We start from the raw sequence: 21,676 nt of genomic DNA on the forward strand, positions 1-21,676 counted from the left end.
GGTCTGGTGTGCCAGAAAACAATGGAGCTATGTGGGCAGCAGAACCAGAACATTGGCAAAGCTGTGTGTAATACGGTTGAATTGACCTGGCCTGCATTTCTGGCTGATTCATCATAGGAACATACCTGAACCTCCTTTTATTCCCCCCCCCCTTCATCCCCCCCCCCATTCTTTCAAGAATGGAAGATATCAAAAGTTTGGGGGAAATAGGACAAAAATCTGCTAAAAATGCTGCTGTGCGTGACTGCCAGAAATAGAGCCTTAGGACTCCAATGAGCCAGAAAGGTTTAACACAATATCATAAGGGGCAGCCTGGAGGGCATTCTGTGTCAGGGCAATTGATATGATTTGGTGTAGACGCACACTGCTGTTTCTGCAATCACAGTTGGGCCATTGGTGACATTGTAAAAACAGAGTTATGGTTGGATGATGTGCCGTTTGCCCTGGTCCTCCAGCTCTTTTATTATTTTAAGCAAGTGGAGATAGGACTGTCATGAGGGAAAGGCAAGGTGCTTTGTGGCAGTGTGCTTTAATCCTGTTTCACATGTTTCCCAGGTTTGGCCCTGAGACAAAGAACTCCAGTGCTGAGCAATCCACACTTGAAGCCTTGGCTGGAGGTCTGCATGTGAGGGCACTAGCTCAAAATGGTGTTCCCAACCCAACAAGAGGCAGATTCACCACAGTGGCTGTAACAACGAGACCTGTGCTTTCTTGGAAATAAGTTCATCTGAAATAAGTTGGCCTTTTTTCTAAGCCAATGTGTCCAGCGAAAGTGCAAAAAGCAGCAGCTTGTCTGCTCACTGGGGCAGGAAATGCTGATGATGATAAAATTGTACCGACTGCCAATTAGCTAGGCTAGGTTCAGTGTGCTGGTTTTGGTGTATAAAAGCCCTGTGCAGCAGGGGACTAGGATAGTGATGTTAAATTCTCAAGAATAATCTTTTGGAGAATATTCTCGATTAATGAGAATATTAGAGAATTTTCATTTAAAATAGGAGAATATAAAATTAAAAAGTAAAACATATTTTATAGTTAAAGTTAAACCATTCTAAGGTGATGGCACCAGTAATTGTCACGTTAAGATTTGGTATAAGGAAACTCAGTCAAATCATATTTTATTCTTCCATTAGAACATGTACATGTTATAGGACAAGTCAAAAAATACAATTGGCCTGTTAAGGTTTGATACAAGTAAATTCAGTAATAGGCTATCTTGCGTTTCTAATAGCTCTAACGCTTAATAACTGTTTTGGTGACTAAAACACAGCTTGATAAACAAAACTATATGCATACATATAAAAAATAAGCCATTAACATTAAATATATTATCATTATATGATAATATATTTCAGTATGTTAGTCTCTGGTAAATGGCACCTTGTACCATTGAATGGCACTGCAAAAACCAGTTACTGGCACTAAATAAAATTATAGAAACATCAGCTGCTTAAATCAAGGCCACCTCACATGCTGTTGCCATTATTGTATAGGCCTAGGTACTTTAAGTGTATAAAGCATTAAAACTACTATCTGTAAAAAAAATAAAATAAAAAAAATCACACTGTATGGCCAAGGGTATAGAATAAGGCTAAGAATAAGGTCACACCAAAATAGAAAAAAAGCTATTACATATAGTTGAAATACATACAAATTCAAATGTTCATCAAACTAAATGAATAGCTTTTTTAAAACTTAAAAAAGAAAAAGGTTTTCTGTAGCTCACATTTCAGAACTCTCAATGGTGAATAACACAATGCCCAGTAATGTAACTGGATTAAAAAAATAATAATTCATTACTTACATTGGCAATATCACAGCTTGACTTATTATTTATTAGATTTTTTAAAATGTGGGTTGTAAAACTGGTTCTTCCATTAGAATTTACAGTTTGTGGAGAATATTCGCCAGGAGAATTTTCTAGCAGAGAATTTTCTCCAGAGAATATTCTCACCTCACATCACTCGACCAGGATACCTGACATCACTGTGCTTTTCAGGTGAGGGCTTGCTAAAGATACCATCTCATCAGGAGGTCTGTTCTGCACAATAAAAGGATTGTGCCTTTAGTGTCATGGCTCCTACCCTTTGGAATTCCCTCCTGTTCAATATTAGAAAGGAGATGTCCCTGTTGCCTTTTCAGCACCTACTGAAGACCTTCCTCTTCCAACAAGACATTTAAGTTGAAATCTTTCCTGGTCTGCATATTGGTTGGAACTGTTTTTAAGATATTGCATCACTTGTATATATACCAGCCTGGTGGGATGTACATTTAATTAATTAATAATGGTAGTAGTAATAGTAGTAGTAGTAATTAAGTGATTAATTAATTACAACTTCCACTCTAATGGTTCATTGGGTTTTTAACTTAGTTAGCAATTCCATTTTGGTACCATGCCTAAAACAGAGAAATATTTGTCATTGTTACATGGTTTCATAAATAAACCATTATGTAATTTATTATACAAGTACTCTATGCTAGTGCTCCTTTCTATACCAATGACATTCTGCCTGCGTGTTGTGGCACTTCCGCCATCCCACCCACCCCCATATGGCAGAGGTTATGGGGCCAAGTGGCCCTGGAAGCAAGAACTCTGGGGTGGGGATTACATGGACTAAACACTTTTGCAGATTCCCTGCAGCAGGATCCCTTCCACTGTGAGCAAGAAGAGACCAGCTGCATGCCACCTAGTCAGCTGTTCCAAACACATATATGAAATTTAAAAGGGAGCCAGGACCAAAGAGGATAGTCACATAAACAAGATGTCTAGGTCTTGCTTTCTCCTTCTAGTGGGTATTCTAGTCATCATGGGAATGGAGGATCACAGGGAGATAAGAGGCCTGGAAGGATCAATGCTCCCGTAGGTTTTAGAAACTTACAAAAGGTGCTGTACATCTCGTTCCCATGAGACCCTTCTCTGTAGGATGAGAAAGGAGGGGCCTCAGAGCAGCAGTTATGCTTTCTCTGGTTGTTTTCGTCAACAGGGAAACAAACCCTGGTTGAGAGGATATATCATGGGTAGGCAAACCTAGGCCCGGGAGCCAGATCTGGCCCAATCGCTTTCTCAATCCGGCCCGCAAATGGTCCGGGAATCAGCATGTTTTTACATGAGTAGAATGTGTCCTTTTATTTAAAATGCATCTCTGGATTATTTGTGGGGCATAGGAATTCGTTCATATTTTTTTTCAAAATATAGTCTGGCCCTTCACAAGGTCTGAGGGACAGTGGACCGGTCACCTGCTGAAAAAGTTTGCTGACCTCTGGGATATATGATAGCCATCTTCAAACATCCAAAGGGCTATTACATGGAAGATGGAGCAAGCTTGTTCCAGAGGCCAAGACCCAAATGAATGGATTCAAGTTAAAAGAAAGGCTATTCTGACTAAATATCAGGAAGGGCTTTCTGACAGTAAAAGGTGTTTGATAGTGGAACAGCCTCCCTCTTCTCCCTTGGAGGTTTTTAAGCAGATGTTGGATGGCCCTCTGTCATGGATGCTTTAGTTGAGGTTCCTTCATTTCAGGGGCCTGGACTGGATTACGCTTGGGGTGCTTTCTAACTCTACAATTCTATGATTCTCTTTTTTCTCTCAATAATGTCCCAGTATCTTTGACAGAGGCTTGAAATTTCTGGAATGTCTTATCAAGCCTGAGAGGCACTGCCATAAAGCATTAATAGCTTGTGTACAATGAAGATTTGATGGGAATGGGGTTTTGGCCAGGTGTGAATTGCCTGCATCTGTAGGATTTTAGGACCAGACAAGTATTTGGGATGCTCTCCAGAAAGACATTTTGGTGGTGTGGATTCTTTTGTTTTTGATTGATTGGGTCAGACTGGAAATTCTTGCCTCTGGAGAAACAGGCCCATCGGGCAGTAATGAAGGAGGTGTGCTGGAAAGGGGACCAATTAGGATTGAGAATAAAATGTGGTTTAGCAGTAAGGAATTCAGAATGCCCTGCAGTTCCCATTGAAGCCATAGCAATTTCTTGGCTGAAAAAAGGAGCACATATAAAGGGAACTGCATGACTACAAATGAGGTCATAATCTGCCCTATCATAACCTTTATTGCTCATAATTATTCTTTAGAAGCGAACACAAATGACTTTCTATGCCCAGGGTTAATATTTAGGATTCACAGGGTGCAGTGGATTATTACTATTGTTGTTGTTTTATTTTGACTTGCAAATGAAGAACATTTTATTTTAAACATCTGGTTCTGATAACAACACACCCACTGTGCCAGGTTTTTTAGACACTTTTCAGAGCAAATCAGCTCTCCTGCATTAGCCTGTCTGACTCAATAAATTGCTACTGACCTGTCTCTCATGGGCACTGTGAAATGCTTTGCTAATTAGCTAATGTTTGTGCAGTGCTCAATGTTGTAAAACACAGAGAAGTACTAAGCACAGCTTTATTACGCCCATCCCTTCTGACTATCCTAAAGATAGCTGTTGTTTCATTTCTGCAACGAGCTGCAGAGCAGATATCAAGCCAGTTGGCAGCTGAGGGCTGTGCACTTCACATCGGAAGAATGTCAAGCACTCCCACCCAGCCATCATTGTTCTCTTTTAGTTTTATGTCTGGACTTATAAAGACACCTGACAGCACCCACCACTGTGTATAAAAGGTTAGCCCAGGAGAGGCTACTTAGGATAATGCATCCTTCAAATAATATTTCCTTACAGTGAGATTCCAATGTCATTGGGATACAGGCACTGTCATGTAAGGTACTAAAATAAGTGTGTCCTAAACTGTTTCTTCTCAGAGGTGCATGCCACGTGACATAGCTCAGAGCCGTCAATGGCAGCAGATAGCTTTCCATGGGTAGGCAAACTAAGGCCTGGGGGCCGGATCCGGTCCAATCGCCTTCTAAATCCAGCCCGCGGACAGTCCAGGAATCAGCATGTTTCTACATGAGTAGAATGTGTCGTTTTATTTAAAATGCATCTCTGGGTTATTTGTGGGGCATAGGAATTCGTTCATCCCCCCCAAAAAAATATAGTCCAGCCCCTTCACAAGGTCTGAGGGACAGTGGACTGGCCCCCTGCTGAAAAAGTTTGCTGACCCTTTTACCAGTCAGTTTGGATAGCCAAAAAATAATCTGTGTGGCCTCGGTGCAGTCTCATGTATCAGAACTTGTGTGCCTGTGCAAACTGCAGCTCAGAGCATAGATATTTAGTTTGGAAACAGGTGGTTACATCCAACGTTAGTTGTGCTCAGAGTAGACCCGTTGAAATTAACGGACATCGCCGACATAGGCACATTAACTTTAGTGGGTTTGCTTCGGAGGAAATCTGATATCACAGTGCATCAGATTGCAAGCAAAGATATGGCTTGCAAGGCACCAACAATCAGCTGATTGTCAGAGCTTTTTCATCCCCGTATGTAGCACTCCGCAAGATGCAATCAATCAATAAATCAATCAGCTGAACACCTTGCACTGGGCTTCACAAGACCCCATGATCGTTGGCCCTGTTCAGCAGTGTTTTTCAGAGTGTTATGTCCTGGGCTGCAAGGCTGTGCATAGCACTTTGCAGGCACCAACAATAAGGTGATTGATGGTGCCTGGAAAGTCCATTTTGGCTCAGCTAACTTTCTCCCTGCCGCACACCTGACATCAGTTGCAGGGCAGGTGGGTGTGGCTTGGCTGAAATGCCCTTGTGGGCCAGATGGGGCTGCTTGTTGGGCTTCGTTAGGCCAGTGGCCTGGAGGTTCCCCAACCCTGTTTTATATTATTATTATTTGTTAATAAAATCAACATTTTAATAACAACTTACAAAACGTCTCAGTTTACCAGATGCTTGTTAGTTACACCAGTGCCTCCTCATTCCTTGACAAGGACAGCTAGGAGCATTTTAAGCAGCTGGTTAGAATACTTTGCCCAGACATTATGACTCTTTAAAGAAAAGGCTTATCTTTAAAGAAAGAAATGTGAATTTGCAGGGAACGGACCTAGAATGTTTCTGAATCTGGCTCCCACAAGCAAACCGAATGACTACATTTTGATCACCATACATAATTGTGTTTCTCCCCAGTAGGGATGCCACCCGCCTGACAAACGGATATTCCCAGCAAATAAACTGAACCAAACAAACAAACAAACAAACAAACATATAAGGGCATTGTAGCTCGTTCACCAGTGTATTAGATGATTTGCCATGCACCACATCTGTCTGAGAGGTGCACAGTATCCTGTTCGTTGTACTTTCTGAGCAGCGCTTCTATCATATTCCATAGCGATAAAGATAATAATAAAAAAATAAATGACACTTTTATAGCGTCTTTCAACCTGAAGGATCACAAAGAGCTTTGCACACTATAAAAATGGATATACAAACAATACAAGAGGATGGTTTTACCTGCCCCTTGGGCATAGCTGCTGCAGAGGTGGAACCCAGCAAAATAGACTACTGTAACACAGTAGTCGAGAAATAAGGAAATAAACAGAAGCCAGATAAAAACTGCATGGGAAGCAAAGCATGCAGAGGGGCTCCAAAACTCAGGGGTTTTGCCAGCATTTTTAAATCTTTAATGTTTGCTTTCTTCTTTCCTAGTAAGAGCTATCTTTACTGGGTCACAGTATCGCTTCTCGGCCTTTTGGCTAAGATCAAGTGTAGTATCCTTACTGGGTCAAGCAGTGATCTACCTAGTCTATGAACAGCTCTAACTAGGAGAAGCATACAGATAAAATATGACTAAGCCACGTCTGACCTTCAGTGATCTGGCATACCGTCTTATGGTCACACATGTTCTTTCTTTCTTTCTTTCTTTCTTTCTTTCTTTCTTTCTACTCATCTATTCTTTTTAAACACCAGTTTAGCCGTGAATTCCACAATCTGAATATGTATGGCTTGTGTGAAGAAGGGCTTCTTTTTTTTTAAAGTTGTTTCATCTGTCCTTAGAGTTTTGAGAAAGAATAAATTTCTATTAGCTTTTTCCATGGCTTTCATCATTTTATAAATCTCTGTTATGTCTCCCACTCTCTTTTTTAGTTATCATCTTTTTAAAAACTAACACGTCTGAATTCCTCAACCTTTTCTTCATATGAAAGATGCTTAATCATCCATCATAATTCTAGTTGCCCTCTCCAGTACGTTCTCCAAACTCTGTGCCCTGTTTTTATTTAGAAATGTGTTAATGAAGTCACAAGTCAAGAAAAAAATAATAGGAAGATCAAACTGGAATAATAATATAATATAAAGCATTTACTAGTAAATCTGCAAATGCAGCGACCTCATTCTTCAACGTAGAATCCACATTATTTATAAACAAATTCTCCATTTGTTACTACCTTCTAATTTCTGGCCCCAATCCAGCTAAATTTAGCTGGAAGTAAGTCCCACCAAAAACAAAGGGACTTGACTTTAGTTATGACTAACTTGTCACAAGTTGACCAAGTCTCATTAGCTCCTTCCCAAACCAGTATCACCTCTCCTCCTGGTTTGAGAAACCCACAGTGATAGCAGTGTCACTGGCTAATTCAGAAGGAGGTTTATAGATAATGATGGCTATTTCATTTGAGCCCGAGGCTGGAGGATTGGAGATTTTAGTCAAAGCTGAAGACCAGGTGACATCCACTGACAGCATCCTTGCTGGGCATGAAGTGGTATTACAAATTATGGACGATCAGATCCAAAATACCTAACACATAGAGATTTGCAGATCAGACCTGACTATTTATAACAATCCATTGGATGTACAGTGGTACCTTGGTTTACAACCATGATCCGTTCCGGAGGTCAGTTTGTAAACCAAAACAGGTTGTAACCCAAGGTGTGCTTTCTCCAATGGGGCCTCCAAAAAAAAATTTGTTAGCGGATCTCTCTGTGCATATGTATATTTACTTCAAAGACCAAAAGAGCTGAAAATAGGGTGTAGTAGATAGTAGTGTTTAGCTTTGTTTTGTGAGTGGAGTCAGTAAACACTTCATTAAGCCATTTCCGAACTGGAGAAGAGAGGGGGTGGCAGGCTACCTCCTCCCACACACACGGGGAATGGCCTTTTTGTCCCCGCGAGAACAAGGGAATCCCCGGGCGTGCCTGCAACCCTGCCCGCCAATCGGTGGGCTAGGGAGGCGTGGCCTGGCCCATTTAAGGCCAGACACAACCGGGGGCTGCCCTCTTTGCCCCGTTCCAGCTGACCGGTTTTCCCATCCCACCCACCCTTTAGGCTTAGCTAGGACTTTAGGCTTAGGGACGCAGGTGGCGCTGTGGGTTAAAGCCTCAGCGCCTAGGACTTGCCGATCGAAAGGTCGGCGGTTCGAATCCCTGCGGCAGGGTGCGCTCCCGCTGCTCGGTCCCAGCGCCTGCCAACCTAGCAGTTCGAAAGCACCCCCGGGTGCAAGTAGATAAATAGGGACCGCTTACCAGCGGGAAGGTAAACGGCGTTTCCGTGTGCGGCTCTGGCTTGCCAGAGCAGCGATGTCACGCTGGCCACGTGACCCGGAAGTGTCTCCGGACAGCGCTGGCCCCTGGCCTCTTAAGTGAGATGGGCGCACAACCCCAGAGTCTGTCAAGACTGGCCCGTACGGGCAGGGGTACCTTTACCTTTACCTTTAGCTATGACCTTGCTATGGGCTCCGGTTGGTCGCCGCAAGGGGCCTGGTAGGAATTTTTCCAACTTGGCGCACTTCCAGCCTTTTGGTTTTTTCGCCAACCTTGTAGCAAACGTCACAACTTCCTCGGTATTGGCGGTTAGGCATTGGCAGGGGTAATTGTTATGCAAATGAAGGGGGGAAGGAAGCGCCATCACCTTCCCTCAATGAAAAGGGTAGTCCGGTAGAGGACTCCGGGGGGGCGTTGCCTTGTCCGAAACCTAGGGAGGTAAGGGCCTCCGGCACGCCCCCGAGCGGTGGCACCCGTGGGATCCTAGTTGGCGTACTTCAACAGGACCCCCACGGCTTGTGGATAACCCTTCCCGGTCTCCATGCTGGGTAGTCGATAGGAGCCAATGCCTAAGGCCAATACCTTCCTATTCCTGTAATCAATAAAGTTGTGGCCTTTTTATGCCCATTAACCTTAAATAATGTGTCCTGTGTCTTCATTTCACATGGGGGAGGGGACTTGCCACGCAACTTTGAACTGTGTGGGAGAGGAGTTTCTTCCCCTTAACAGAGGACTCTGGAAGAAGCCGGGAGCAGGAAATCTCTGAAGACTCTGCTCTTCTGATGCATCTCACTGGTTGAGGAATGGTGAACTAGAAGGGAGAGAGAATTCTGATATCTTTAGGCTTCCATCACATGAAATGATGCCAAATGATACTTTTAAAATTGATTTGGAGAAGAAGAATCTGTTCTCAGAAGCTCAGTGATATGAGACAAGACGTTTTGATCCCGAGCAGATTGGTGTGGGACATTACCTTCCTCTTAGTGGGACTACTGCCTGTTAGGATCTCACGCATCTCCAGCAGCACACTGTGTTCCTTTGAGGGAAGAGATATCCAGGGGAGAGAGGAAAGCTCCTAGCTGTGCAACAGGGAAATGCCAACCAGCAAAGCAAATGTAACTCTAGCGAGGTATCTTCTAGCACACGTTCTGCGGTGGAGATTGATAGGGCAATTGCACGTTGCTCCTTCAAATAACAGCTGGAGTTTTCAAGAAGGGCACAACTTCAGAGACAGGAAAGGAAATAATTCAAGGCAACACTACAAGCCTGCCAGAGGCCTTAGCAGCAACAGAAGAGGAGAATGAAAGTATTCTGCTTCGTAAGAATCCAGTAATTATACACTGGTATGGTATAAGAGGGATGCGGGTGGCGCTGTGGGTTAAACCACAGAGCCTAGGACTTACCGATCAGAAGGTCGGCAGTTTGAATCCCCACAATGGGTGAGCTCCTGTTGCTCGGTCCCTGCTCCTGCCAACCTAGCAGTTTGAAAGCACGTCAAAGTGCAAGTAGATAAATAGGTACTGCTCTGATGGGAAGGTAAACAGTGTTTCCGTGCACTGCTCTGGTTCGCCAGAAGCGGCTTAGTCATGCTGGCCACATGACCCGGAAGCTGTACGCCGGCTCCCTTGGCCAATAAAGCGAGATGAGCGCCGCAACCCCAGAGTTGGCCACGACTGGACCTAATGGTCAGGGGTCCCTTTACCCTTTTATGGTATAAGAAGGCAGCAGTGGGTTTGGTAGGGAACCTTTTTCAGCCCAAGGTGTGCATTGCCTTGGGTTGTGGGAAAGCTACATATCAGAATGGAAAGATCACTTTCATCCACAGTTGGCCACCACATCTCTAAGCCATTGATACTTGTGGTGTACACTTCTTTTCTCCTACTTTCATCCCTAGTCAAACAGAGGTTGGTTGGTTGGTTATTTATTTATTTATTTATGGGTGGGTGGGTGGGTGGGTGGGTGGATGGATGGATGGATAGATGAATGTGATCCAGCCACAAGACTTGCCTTGCGTCTTTTTCATTGCGAAGCAACTGATCTGATTTGTTACCCCCTCACTGACTTCCTGATTTGACTTGCCATTCAGGATCGAGTCGGACCCATTAAATCTGATGGTCTGCCTCCTCCTCCTCCTCCTCTTCTAAACACCCTGCTTTCAGAATAACAGCAGCCATGTGGAAAACGTTCCCTCGCCCCCAAATCACACTATGATTGGATTGCCTTAGGAAACTAATCCATTGTGATTAAAATCTAGACCTGTCCCTCAAAATGAATGAGCCCTGCCTCTTTCCCGCCTCCCCTCCCCACTTGAACTCAGGGAATTTTCCTATCCTGCTTGTATTTGCTTTTTTAAAAAATGTGGTCACTTTATTTGAAATGGCAAAATGCAGCAGATCTCAGGTACCTGAGTCCACAGAATGACTCTGGCCTTTACAGAATTCCTGGTCTGACTCGGGATACCATGTTAACAACGCAGTATGACTTGGCCATGTGCAAACCTTTCCTGAATCGCCCCTAGGTGCCTCATAATTTGGGCTGCACACACAGTTGATTCACACCTCTAATTTATACCTTTTGTTTCTGTTCAGTGTTGACGACGGCAGCTAACAACAAATAAGATAAAATACAATCACATTTTTGAAGCTCTGTAAAATCCTGCAACGACAGTACAATGGTACCTCGGGTTACAAACGCTTCAGGTTACAAACACTTCGGGTTACAAACTCCACTAACCCAGGAGTAGTACCTTGGGTTGAGAAATTTGCCCCAGGATGAGAATTGCGTGCCGGTGGTGTGGCGGCAGCAGGATGCCCCATTAGCTAAAGTGGTACCTCAGGTTAAGAATGGTTTTGGGTTAAGAATGGACCTCCGGAACGAATTAGGTTCGCAACCCAAGGTACCACTGTAATGGATAAGAAAATGTGACAGACAGTACAAACGTAATCAGCAATGGCTCTAACATACCAATTTCAATTCTTTACCGGACGGTGGGTGGAGATTGTCATTGTTATAATTGATTGATTGATATATTACATTTGTTAGCTGCTTTATACAAAACAAAAAGCCTCAAAGGGACTTATCAAGATGAAATACCACAGAGCTGGCTATTGAGTGCCTTCCCAGGAACTTTATTCAGGATGGGAAATTTGCGAATGGACAATATTATTATTATTATTATTATTATTATTATTATTATTATTATTATTATCCAGGGAGGATTTCTTACCACTGCTGTCTTTAGGCATGCAGGGACCACTCCCTCTCATAAAAAGGCATTACTCACTTCCCTGCCCAGCAGTACCCTCCTTGCTAGTTGTAGTCACCCATAACTTGGAGCAAGGATCCAGAGCACATGTTGTTGTTTAGTCATTTAGTCGTGTCTGACTCTTCGTGACCCCATGGACCAGAGCACGCCAGGCACTCCTGTCTTCCACTGCCTCCCGCAGTTTGGTCAAACTCATGCTGGTAGCTTCGAAAACACTGTCCAACCATCTCGTCCTCTGTTGACCCCTTCTCCTTATGCCCTCAATCTTTCCCAACACCAGGGACTTTTCCTGGGAGTCTTCTCTTCTCATGTAGTCACCTGCAATTATCTAAGCGCCTTGTCCACATCCTCATGCCGTACTAGTAGAAATTCCTCCCACAAAACAAGACTAGATGGTGCTCTAGATACCTCCTGAGGTTTGCCTGCTGTAGTAGTAGAGTCCCAGTCCCAGCAGAGGCAAGTGATTTTATCCTCAAAATGATTCACAAGTCACAGTGGGCCACCGCTAAATCTTCCCTCTCCTTTAGGCCAGAATGTGAAAGGCCTCAGGCTATCCAGAAAAATCTCAGAATTGCATTAGTGAGAATGCCATGAAAACAGCAAAATACGTCTGCTCCGCTTTCCCTGCCACCAAGAAGTCTCAGTAGTGAGCACCACTAGAGTCCAGAGGCTTTCGTTTGGAGTTTTCCTCCACTTGGGTTAAAGCCATTTCTCAGCTCATTTCATTGTACCCAGCTCTGGTGTGTACCAAGAAGCCGGGCAGGCTTTATCAAGCAGGAGAAGGCAACTGTCAACAGCCTGGGCCATCCAGGTACAGATCAACCAGGGCTTCTGTAGAGGCACCAGTCGTATCAGCTTGTAGCTTTAGCAAATACTTTTAGCAAGTATATCATCTTAAAGCAGAGACAGGATATTTACTTGTCATGTTTCGCTCTGATGCAGCGTTGTTTCTTATTTTTTGAAATTTCAGAACTGCTAGCTGATTAAATCATGCTTTAATTAGCATTATTCAGTTGTCTTTTATTGATTTTTATTTGCATTGTGCATGCCTGCAGAACGTTACTGATGTTGCATTGCCATGTTGCTTTTTACGAGTTTGTGCTTTTGTGCATGTTAAAATTCTAAAGAGGAAAATTAGTCCTTAATGTGCCTCCTGTGTACGCCAGATTTGTTTGCAAACTCTATGCCAGTTTTTCATTTACAGTCACTGAGTTAGTTATTAAATTATGCGTATGGGGAGGGGAGAGGGAGAGGAAAATCAGAAAATACATTAACATTATCTCTGGGTAAACCTGAAAAATAATATATAGCCAGTATTACTGTGCAGCACAGCATGGATTTATTTCCTTGCCATCCCTATAGTTTGCCTGTGCATAATCCATATTCAGTAGGAATCCTATGCATATAGACATTTCCCTGCCATTGCTGAATACCTGCACCAATCTTTGATTACAAAACATTTGAAGATTCCGTCTGTACTATGAGGATAACTAAAACGAAAGATGAAGGTGCAGTATTTGAATTAAGAGTAAATTCACAGATCAGCAGGTGTAGAGAGAAGGAATTCAGATTCTGAAAAAGATGACAGTGTGAGATGAGGAGACTCAAGGACAGATGCTAAAAACTTTATTTTAAGTGAACATGAAGAAACAGAAGCAAGCAGAACAAATACACTTTTAACAGGGCCCCAGGGAATAGTAAACATGGCAAGACATTAATAACACTATGATTTCCCCCCCCCCCAATCTATACCATTTGTGTCATAGAGATGTCAACATTTCATCTTTTAATGGACAGCCTAGTAGTACGAATGCAGATAGCAATAATCTGTTTTAGCCCCACAATTTGTATACTACCCTTCAATAAATAATCACCCAATAAAGGGTGATAACAACAGCACAATTGTAAAAAACAACAACAATAGAACAATAGTAATAAATAAAACAGCAGGATAAAAGTCAGATCAGGTGGTGAGAGCCTGGGAAAATAAAAAAGACATTGGTAGTGAAAAGTGCCTGGTAGTGAAAAGACATTAGATTAGTTGACAGGTGAGTTTCCCCAAAGAGTGGCTTCCATAAATGGGGTGCCATAGGCAAAAACATACATCCTTCCAGCTATTACCAGCCTCACCTCAGCTAGTGGAAGCAGATACCAGAGAAGCTTCTGGGAACATAACTTTAGTGCATGGGCAGCAGCACATGGGAGTACGGTAGATGTTCCTTCAATTACTTTGAAGCAAGATCCTGGGATTTACTTCTTTATGCTGAGGCAGAGATGGCCTGTGGCCCACCCTATCCTGTTGGACCGCAACTCCCATCAATCTGAATGTTGGCCATGCTACGTGAGCCTGATTTGAGTCGGAGTCCAAAAGCATACTGAGGACCATAGGTTCCCCATCCCAGGACTAAGATGAAACTAGAATGGATGTCCAAAACTCAAAAAAGGAATATGAGCAAATAAATATATACACATGTGGGTTGTGTTTGGGAGTTTGGGATGTGCTGTATGGGGATGTGGGTTGAATAGATGCAAATTAGAAACTGCCTTGCTTTACATTTAAATCTTTTGCCCACCTGTTAATTAGCTTTCTGTGTGTTTTATGTCTGCGTAGGTTCTGAAGCATTGGAGCATTTCTTAGTAATGTCAATACACGAATGCCTTGGTTTCTGCTGATCAGTAGTGATGCAGAGGTACTTTGCAGATGCGCAGAGACTATTAGGCAAAGGACACATCCCATTTTAGCAGCCAAGGGTCTGCTCCCCTTGGGTTAAGTCCCCAACCCAGGGAAGCTGGCCCCTGGTCCAGGAGATGGATAGAGGAACAATGACCATCCAAGGTATAGCTCAGTTGACAGAGCATGAGACTCTTAATCTCAATTCAAATACCAAAAAGAGCATCTTCCCCAATATTAATCATCTCAAGTCATATAGTGGGCAGAAGCCAACTCCAATCCTGCCACTAACCTTCTTTTTCCTCAAGCTTGATGTTCTGCCCGGTTCCAACTCCCCCTACTGCCTCTGGCCCCCTGGATCCTGATTTGCCTTTCTCTGGCACTCAGCCTTGCCCAACTTAGAATCATGGAATCATAGAGTTAGAAGGGACCACGAAGGCCTGGTTCAATCCCCTGCAATGCCGGAATCTTTTGCCCAACGTGGGGCTCAAACCCCACGTGGAGATTAAGAGTCACCAGTAGATGTCCAAAAGGGATCAGAGATGGCACATGTCTAATATTCAAGGGGAGGGTCAGTTCCACAACCCAGAAGTCCGAACTCCTACATTGTGTGGAACAGACAACACACGCAGCTGCAGGTATCAGAAGGTCCTAGGGTTGCAGTGTACCATTGCAGTAGTCCTTGCCCGAGCCTGCACTCACATTTGCTGGTATTGTAGCTCACAGATCAGACACTAAGACCGCAATCCTGAACACAACTTTACAGGCTGCTTATGAGTGAGTGACTTCCAGCCCAACTTCATAGGTAGCATTTACAGAAGCCCATCTCCACTGATCTCTGAATGAGCTGAAGAATTCTCCTCTGTGCAGGGAATTAATGTTGCCCATGGGAGAAGCCATAATTAGCAGAGTGAACGGAACAATCTTGTTCAAACGGGTTAAATTCTAAGCAATTTTAAATTATCAAAAGATTAGGGGGAAAGCAGAAGGTGACAGAAGAAGGAAGAGAGATTCAGTAGAATAAAAAAGAACAACCCCAACCCACAACACTTTTGATTTTAAATGCTAATCTTAGGGCTGTTTTGAACTTTTAAGAACCCATGTGACCACTATAATTGCATGAGAAGAGACATATGGAAGGAGAGAACTCATGCATTTCCCCTGAGCAAGGATTTTCCCTGAGTGCCCCAGGCGCCCCAAAGTTTCTGCTAAGATTCTGCACAAGTTTCTTCCTGCCATGTTAAACGGATCAAAGAGACACTCATCTCCGTCAATGCCTTCTTCGCACTTCCAAGCCACCTTACTCTTGGGAAAGTGGTAGGAAAACAGGAGCAGTCAAGGCTCCCTAGGAAAAGGATGACAATGACTACAAACCTAGTCAAGTCCAACCTTCAGGGTGAGTTTGCACTCAGCTTGTCATAAACTCCCAAACCGAGGGCATTTGTATTCTGAACCCCCACAATCACAAAATGTGTCACCACCACTATTTATAACATGAATACATCCATATGTAAAATTGTAATGCCTTTATATCGTGCAGCAGCAAGAGCTTAACATGTGACAGCCCTCAGTATACTGAGATTAGAAGGAAGCACAAACAACACTCATATTCATGGATTGCAAGTTTCATCTTTGATTTTGGGGAAAACAAGGTGAAACTTTCACCCTAGAAAACAGAATTCCAGCTGTTTCAACAGCTTTCAACTGACTAGTGGCCTTGATTAAGGCCCCAGTCCAGAAAGAAAGAAAGAAAGAAAGAAAGAAAGAAAGAAAGAAAGAAAGAACTCAATGACACTCAATGTAAGCAAAGTTATGTATTTGATTGGGTCAACTTCTGGTGGCAAGCGCATGCAAAAGTTCTAGTTCACAAGAGTTCTTTGTGAGGAACAAAAGTTCTGCAAATTGATTTCTAAGTAAAAATCTATGAAATCTTGCCCTCTCACCTTTATGCAAAGCCCAGAAAAAATGTGGATGGACAACACCCATGCTTGTGAAGAAAAGGGAACTTAACTGGATCATAGAACTGTAGAGTTGGAAGAGACCTTGAGGATCATCTAGTCCAACCTCCTGCGATGCAAGAATATGCAGCTGTCCCACCTGGTGATCAAACCTGCAACCTTGGCGTTATCACCACCACGCGCTAGCCAACTGAGCTATCCAGCTAAGACAAAGTAGATCAGCCTTCCTCAACCTGGGGCCCTCCAGATGTGTTGGACTCCACCATCCCTGACCACTAGCCATGCTAGCTGGGACTGATGGAAGATGAACTCCAAAACATCCGAAGGGCATCAGGGTTCAGAAAGGCTAGACTAAATAGCTGTACTAAACAGATGGGCACATGCACACAAAAAGCATTTTGTGTGGCTCAGCTAAATGAGGCTCTTTATGTTCTTGACTCTTTCAAATCCTACTTTCAAAGATTTTCAGAAAAATGAAATTACATATAGGAATGAACTTTCATCTGCTGCAGCTCCTCTGACATTTACAAGAAATCTAAGCTTACAAAGGGCAGTGCGAACTACTTGTGACTATGTCTCTGTTTTGCATCTAAGAGGGGCCTTGCAGAGATTATGGGAACAAGCTGGTATTTTGACAAAGATATATTGTTCCCAATGAGAACATAGAAACTGGAAAACTACAAAACATGTTTTTTGGGGGGAAAGCACCACATTTTTTAAATATTACAGTTCATTTCCTTGGAATAAACAAACTAATGGGCTGGAAGGCTACCAGGAGCAGTGAAACTACTAGCACATTTGCAAAGCTAAGCGGGGCCTGGTATGATTTTTGAGGACAAAATAAAAATAATTTATATTAAAAAGCATGTGACAATGGAATGCCCATTATATTTACAATTTAATTAAATAATTCTTGAGATTTTGACTTATGAGACTTAAAGGTTTAGCGCTGATGAGGAGAGGATGGAGTAGATGCACTGCAAATAAGGTTCTTTGAAAAGGCATATCTGTTCTGACACTTCCACTGAGCCACAAAACGGCTGGAGAAGCAGAACACCAGACACTCGATATAAATCACTGATCTTTCACCTCTTAGGACACTTTCCCATTCAAACTGTGCCTGCAAATGAGTTCCAAGCTTAATATAAAGAGAACTTAAATTAGAAATCCACCACCACCGGCATAATTCATTTCAAGGCAATGGCCAAGCTTACATCCCAAGGTTGAGTTGGTCTGGCAACTCTATTACAATCTTTCACCCGGCAAAAGAGGTGCTTAGTGACAATACGCTACAGTTATACCTACAGTTTCCTGCCAATCCATGGAAAATCCGTGTTATTCCTCCCTTCTGCTCCCACACATTTCCTCTGTTTGGACATTGTTTGGAGCCAGGACACTTGGCCACTGTCTTGGCCAAGCACTTGTCAACCTAGCTCAAAGTGACTAATATATGCTTACGTGCAGTGCTTTTTTTCAGCAGGAGCGCAGTTCTGGCACCTCTCGGGTGGGCACCATTGCGGGCTGGTGCTCCCCCTGCCCACTCCTTGCCTTTACGCACTTCTGAGAAGCCCAAAATGAACATTACAAGTCAAAAGGGAAGCTGGCCAGCATGTGCGAGTCTACACTTTTCTTTAGATCTATGACTCCACCTAGCTCCTAGTCCCTCCTAGCCACATTTGTTCAAGCTACAGGGCAGGACCAATTCATATTTCTTTTTCTTCAATCCATCTCCCATGTAGGAGCAGCAGGTTTTAAGCTTTCCAGACAGGCCACACACACATGTGTTTATGTGAAGGCCCTTTGGAGCTGCCATAGCCACTTGCCTGAATCTAAGAGAAGCACGGGTGCAGTTATTTGACCAATATCAAAACCAAGGGCGACCCCCCCCCAAACCAGCTAGGGAGACAGCTTGCTGTAGATTTTAGCACCTTTGCAGGTGGTGAACACAGCTGTTGTCTAATAGGCATCTGTTTAAGGCTGCCCCGAGTTGCCTAGCAACTTACTGTACCAACTTCATGGTGAGTTTAGGAACTTATTTTTTCTTGGGCGGAAAATAATAATAATAATAATAATAATAATAATAATAATAATAATAATAAAAAATTTTATTTATATCCCGCCGCCCCCAGCCGAAGCCGGGCTCAGGGCGGATAACAACACTAAAACAGTATGACATTATAAAACATTATAAAAATGAATTAAAATCAAAATTGATGGCAACCATCAACTAAAGCTTTGTAAAGATTGCCAGAGGAGGGGGTCAGGCTGCACCCTGACCAAATGCCAGGTGGAACAGCTCTGTCTTGCAGGCCCTGCGGAAAGATGTCAAGTCCTGCAGGGCCCTTGTCTCTTGTGACAGAGTGTTCCACCAGGTTGGAGCCGCAGCCGAAAAAGCCCTGGCTCTAGTTGAGGCCAGCCTAACCTCTCTGAGGCCTGGGACCCTCAAGGTGTTTTTATTTGAAGATCGTAAGTTCCTCTGTGGGGCATACCAGGAGAGGCGGTCCCGTAGGTACGAGGGCCCTAGGCCGTATAGGGCTTTGAAGGTTAAAACCAGCACCTTAAACCTGATCCTGTACTCCACCGGGAGCCAGTGCAGCTGGTATAGCACCGGATGAATGTGATCTCTAAGCGAAGACCCCGTAAGGAGTCTCGCTGCGGCATTCTGCACCCGCTGGAGTTTCTGGGTCAGTCTCAAGGGCAGCCCCACGTAGAGCGAGTTACAATAATCCAGTCCGGAGGTGACCGTCGCGTGGATCACAGTGGCTAGGTCAGGGCGAGAGAGGTAAGGAGCCAACTGCTTAGCTTGGTGGAGATGAAAAAATGCCGCCTTTGTTATAGCTGCAATCTGCGCCTCCATGGAGAGGGAGGTATCGAAGATTACACCCAAACTCTTAACGGACGGTGCTGGCACTAATTGCACCCCCACAAGAGATGGGAGTTGCCCCCTCAGTCCCATGTCGTCCCGTCCCAGCCAGAGGACCTCTGTCTTCGAAGGATTTAACTTCAACCGGCTCCCACGGTATCTGCCTCCAAGCATCTGATCAGTGTGTCTGGGGCCGAGTCCAGGTGGCCGTCCATCAACAAATAGAGTTGGGTGTCATCAGCATACTGATGGCAGCCCAGCCCAAAACTCCGGACAAGCTGGGCGAGGGGGCGCATAAAGATGTTAAAAAGCATCGGGGAGAGTATTGCACCCTGAGGCACACCACACACCAAGGAGTGGCGGGATGACAATTCCCCCCCAAGCGCCACCCTCTGTCCCCGACCAGAGAGAAACGAGCGCAGCCATTGAAGGACTGTGCCCTGGATCCCCACGTCAGCAAGGCGGTGGTCCAGGAGTTCATGATCGACCATGTCGAAGGCTGCTGACAGGTCTAGAAGAATCAGCAGCCCCGACCCGCCTCGATCCAGCTGCCTGCGGAGATCATCTGTTAGGGCAACCAGAGCCGTCTCGGTCCCATGACCAGCGCGGAAGCCGGACTGGAATGGATCCAGAGCTGATGTTTCATCCAGAAACCTACCAAGCTGTTCAGCAACCGCTCTCTCAATCACCTTACCCAGGAATGGAAGATTCGAAACCGGGCGGTAATTGGATAGATCTAAGGGATCTAATGATGTTTTCTTTAAGAGCGGGCGCACCACTGCCTCCTTCAGTTCCCCTGGGAATGTCCCGGTGCCAAGGGACAGATTGATGATATCCCCCAGGGGGGCCCGCACCTCGTCTGGACACGCTCTAATCAGCCAGGACGGGCACGGGTCGAGAGGACAGGTGGTGGGCTTTCCAGCTCGGAGGAGTCTGTCTACATCAGCTGGGGATATCCAGTCAAAGTGGTCCAATACTGAACCCGAGGACAGTCGAGGGGCCTCCAGTTCCTTTATTGTATCCAAATTGGCAGGGAGGTCATGGCGGAGCAACAAGACCTTCTCCGCAAAAAAGCTCGCAAATGCCTCACAGCTGTGTGTCAGATTGTTATTTAAATTTGGCTGTCCTTCAAGGGACGTTCAAGACCGAATTATACTAAATAATTGCGCCGGGCGAGAGCTAGCGGATGCAATGGAGGCCGAGAAGTAGGACTTTTTAGCGGCCTTCACTGCCATCTCGTAGGTTTTCATAAAAACCCTATAAGATGTTCTTGAAGCTCCGTCACGGGCACCCCGCCATACTCGCTCTAGCTGTCTGAGGTCCCGCTTCATTTTCCGGAGCTCCTCGGTAAACCAGGGAGCCCGGTTTCTGCGGGGTCGCAGAGGGCGCTTAGGTGCGATTTCATTGATGGCTGCCAGGAGCTGGGTATTCCAGGCCTCAACAAGCTCAGTCAATGAGTCGCCAGGGGGAGAAAGGTCCCGCAAGGCTTGACGGAATCTATCAGGGTCCATCAGCCTCTGCGGGCGAGCCCAAATTGGCTCGCCACCCAAGCAGGGTGGGGGTGGAACGTCAATCCTGGCTTTCAGAGCATAGTGATCAGACCACGGCACCTTCATCGAAGGAAACATGATCACATCTATACCGACGCCAAAGATCAAATCCAGCGTGTGGCCTGCTTGATGTGTGGGGCCCGAAACAAACTGGGAGAGCCCTAGTGTCGCCATGGAAGACACCAGGTCCAGAGCCTGTGAGGAGGGAGTGGCATCAGCATGGATGTTGAAGTCCCCCAATACCAATAGGTTAGGGAACTCCAAGGCCGAGCCGGCCACCGCCTCCAGCAGGCCTGACAGGGTGGCTGCTGGTGCGCTAGGTGGCCGGTACACCAGCCAGACAGCCAAGCTCACCTCGGAGCCCCACACTAGGCCAACACATTCAATGCCGGGGATCGATGGCGATGGTAGAGCCCTGAAAGAACAATCTTCCCGGATTAATAACGCCACCCCTCCTCCCCGGCCCACAGTCCGCGACTGGTGAAGGACGGAGAAACCCGGGGGCGCCATCTCTCGTAAGGTAACAGTATCCCCTTCGCGCACCCAGGTCTCAGTCACACATGCCAGGTCAACCCCCTGCGAGGTGAAGAAATCTCGCAGGGTGGCGGTTTTGTTGCCTATAGACCTGGCATTGCACAACACCAGTTGCAGCTGCTGGGTGACCTCCATATGCAGCTGCTGGGTGACCTTGGGCTAGTCACACTTCTTTGAAGTCTCTCAGGCTCACTCACCTCACAGAGTGTTTGTTGTTGGGGAGGAAGGGAAAGGAGAATGTTAGCCGCCTTGAGACTCCTTCGGGTAGTGATGAAATGGGATATCAAATCCAAACTCTTCTTCTTCTCTGTGTTTCTTTTAAAGTCAGGACAACTAGCTGGAACCAGGGTTCCACGACTGCAGCAAGCTCAGTTGGTACAGCATGAGACTCCGAATCTCAGGGCCATGGGTTTGAGCTCCATGCTGTGCAAAAGATTCCTGCATTGTAGGGGGGTT

At 45.0% G+C, this 21,676-nt stretch overlaps 1 protein-coding gene across 4 annotated transcripts in view; it reads left to right on the top strand.

The window, feature by feature from the left end:
* FARS2 (phenylalanyl-tRNA synthetase 2, mitochondrial) overlaps positions 1-21,676 on the top strand; it is a 208,831-nt gene that overhangs the window by 174,384 nt on the left and 12,771 nt on the right. The window contains exon 9 of one of the 4 annotated variants that reach the window (XM_079985033.1): positions 6,034-6,289. The exons of the other annotated variants lie outside the window; for them this stretch is intronic. Within the exon in view, the coding sequence (XP_079841159.1) occupies positions 6,034-6,079 (46 nt within the window). The 3' untranslated portion in view covers positions 6,080-6,289. Of the gene's footprint in view, positions 1-6,033; positions 6,290-21,676 lie in introns of those variants that run through there. 4 annotated transcript variants of the gene reach the window in all.

Source organism: Podarcis cretensis, assembly GCF_951804945.1.
Source record: "Podarcis cretensis genome assembly, chromosome: 7".
Taxonomy (NCBI): domain Eukaryota; kingdom Metazoa; phylum Chordata; class Lepidosauria; order Squamata; family Lacertidae; genus Podarcis; species Podarcis cretensis.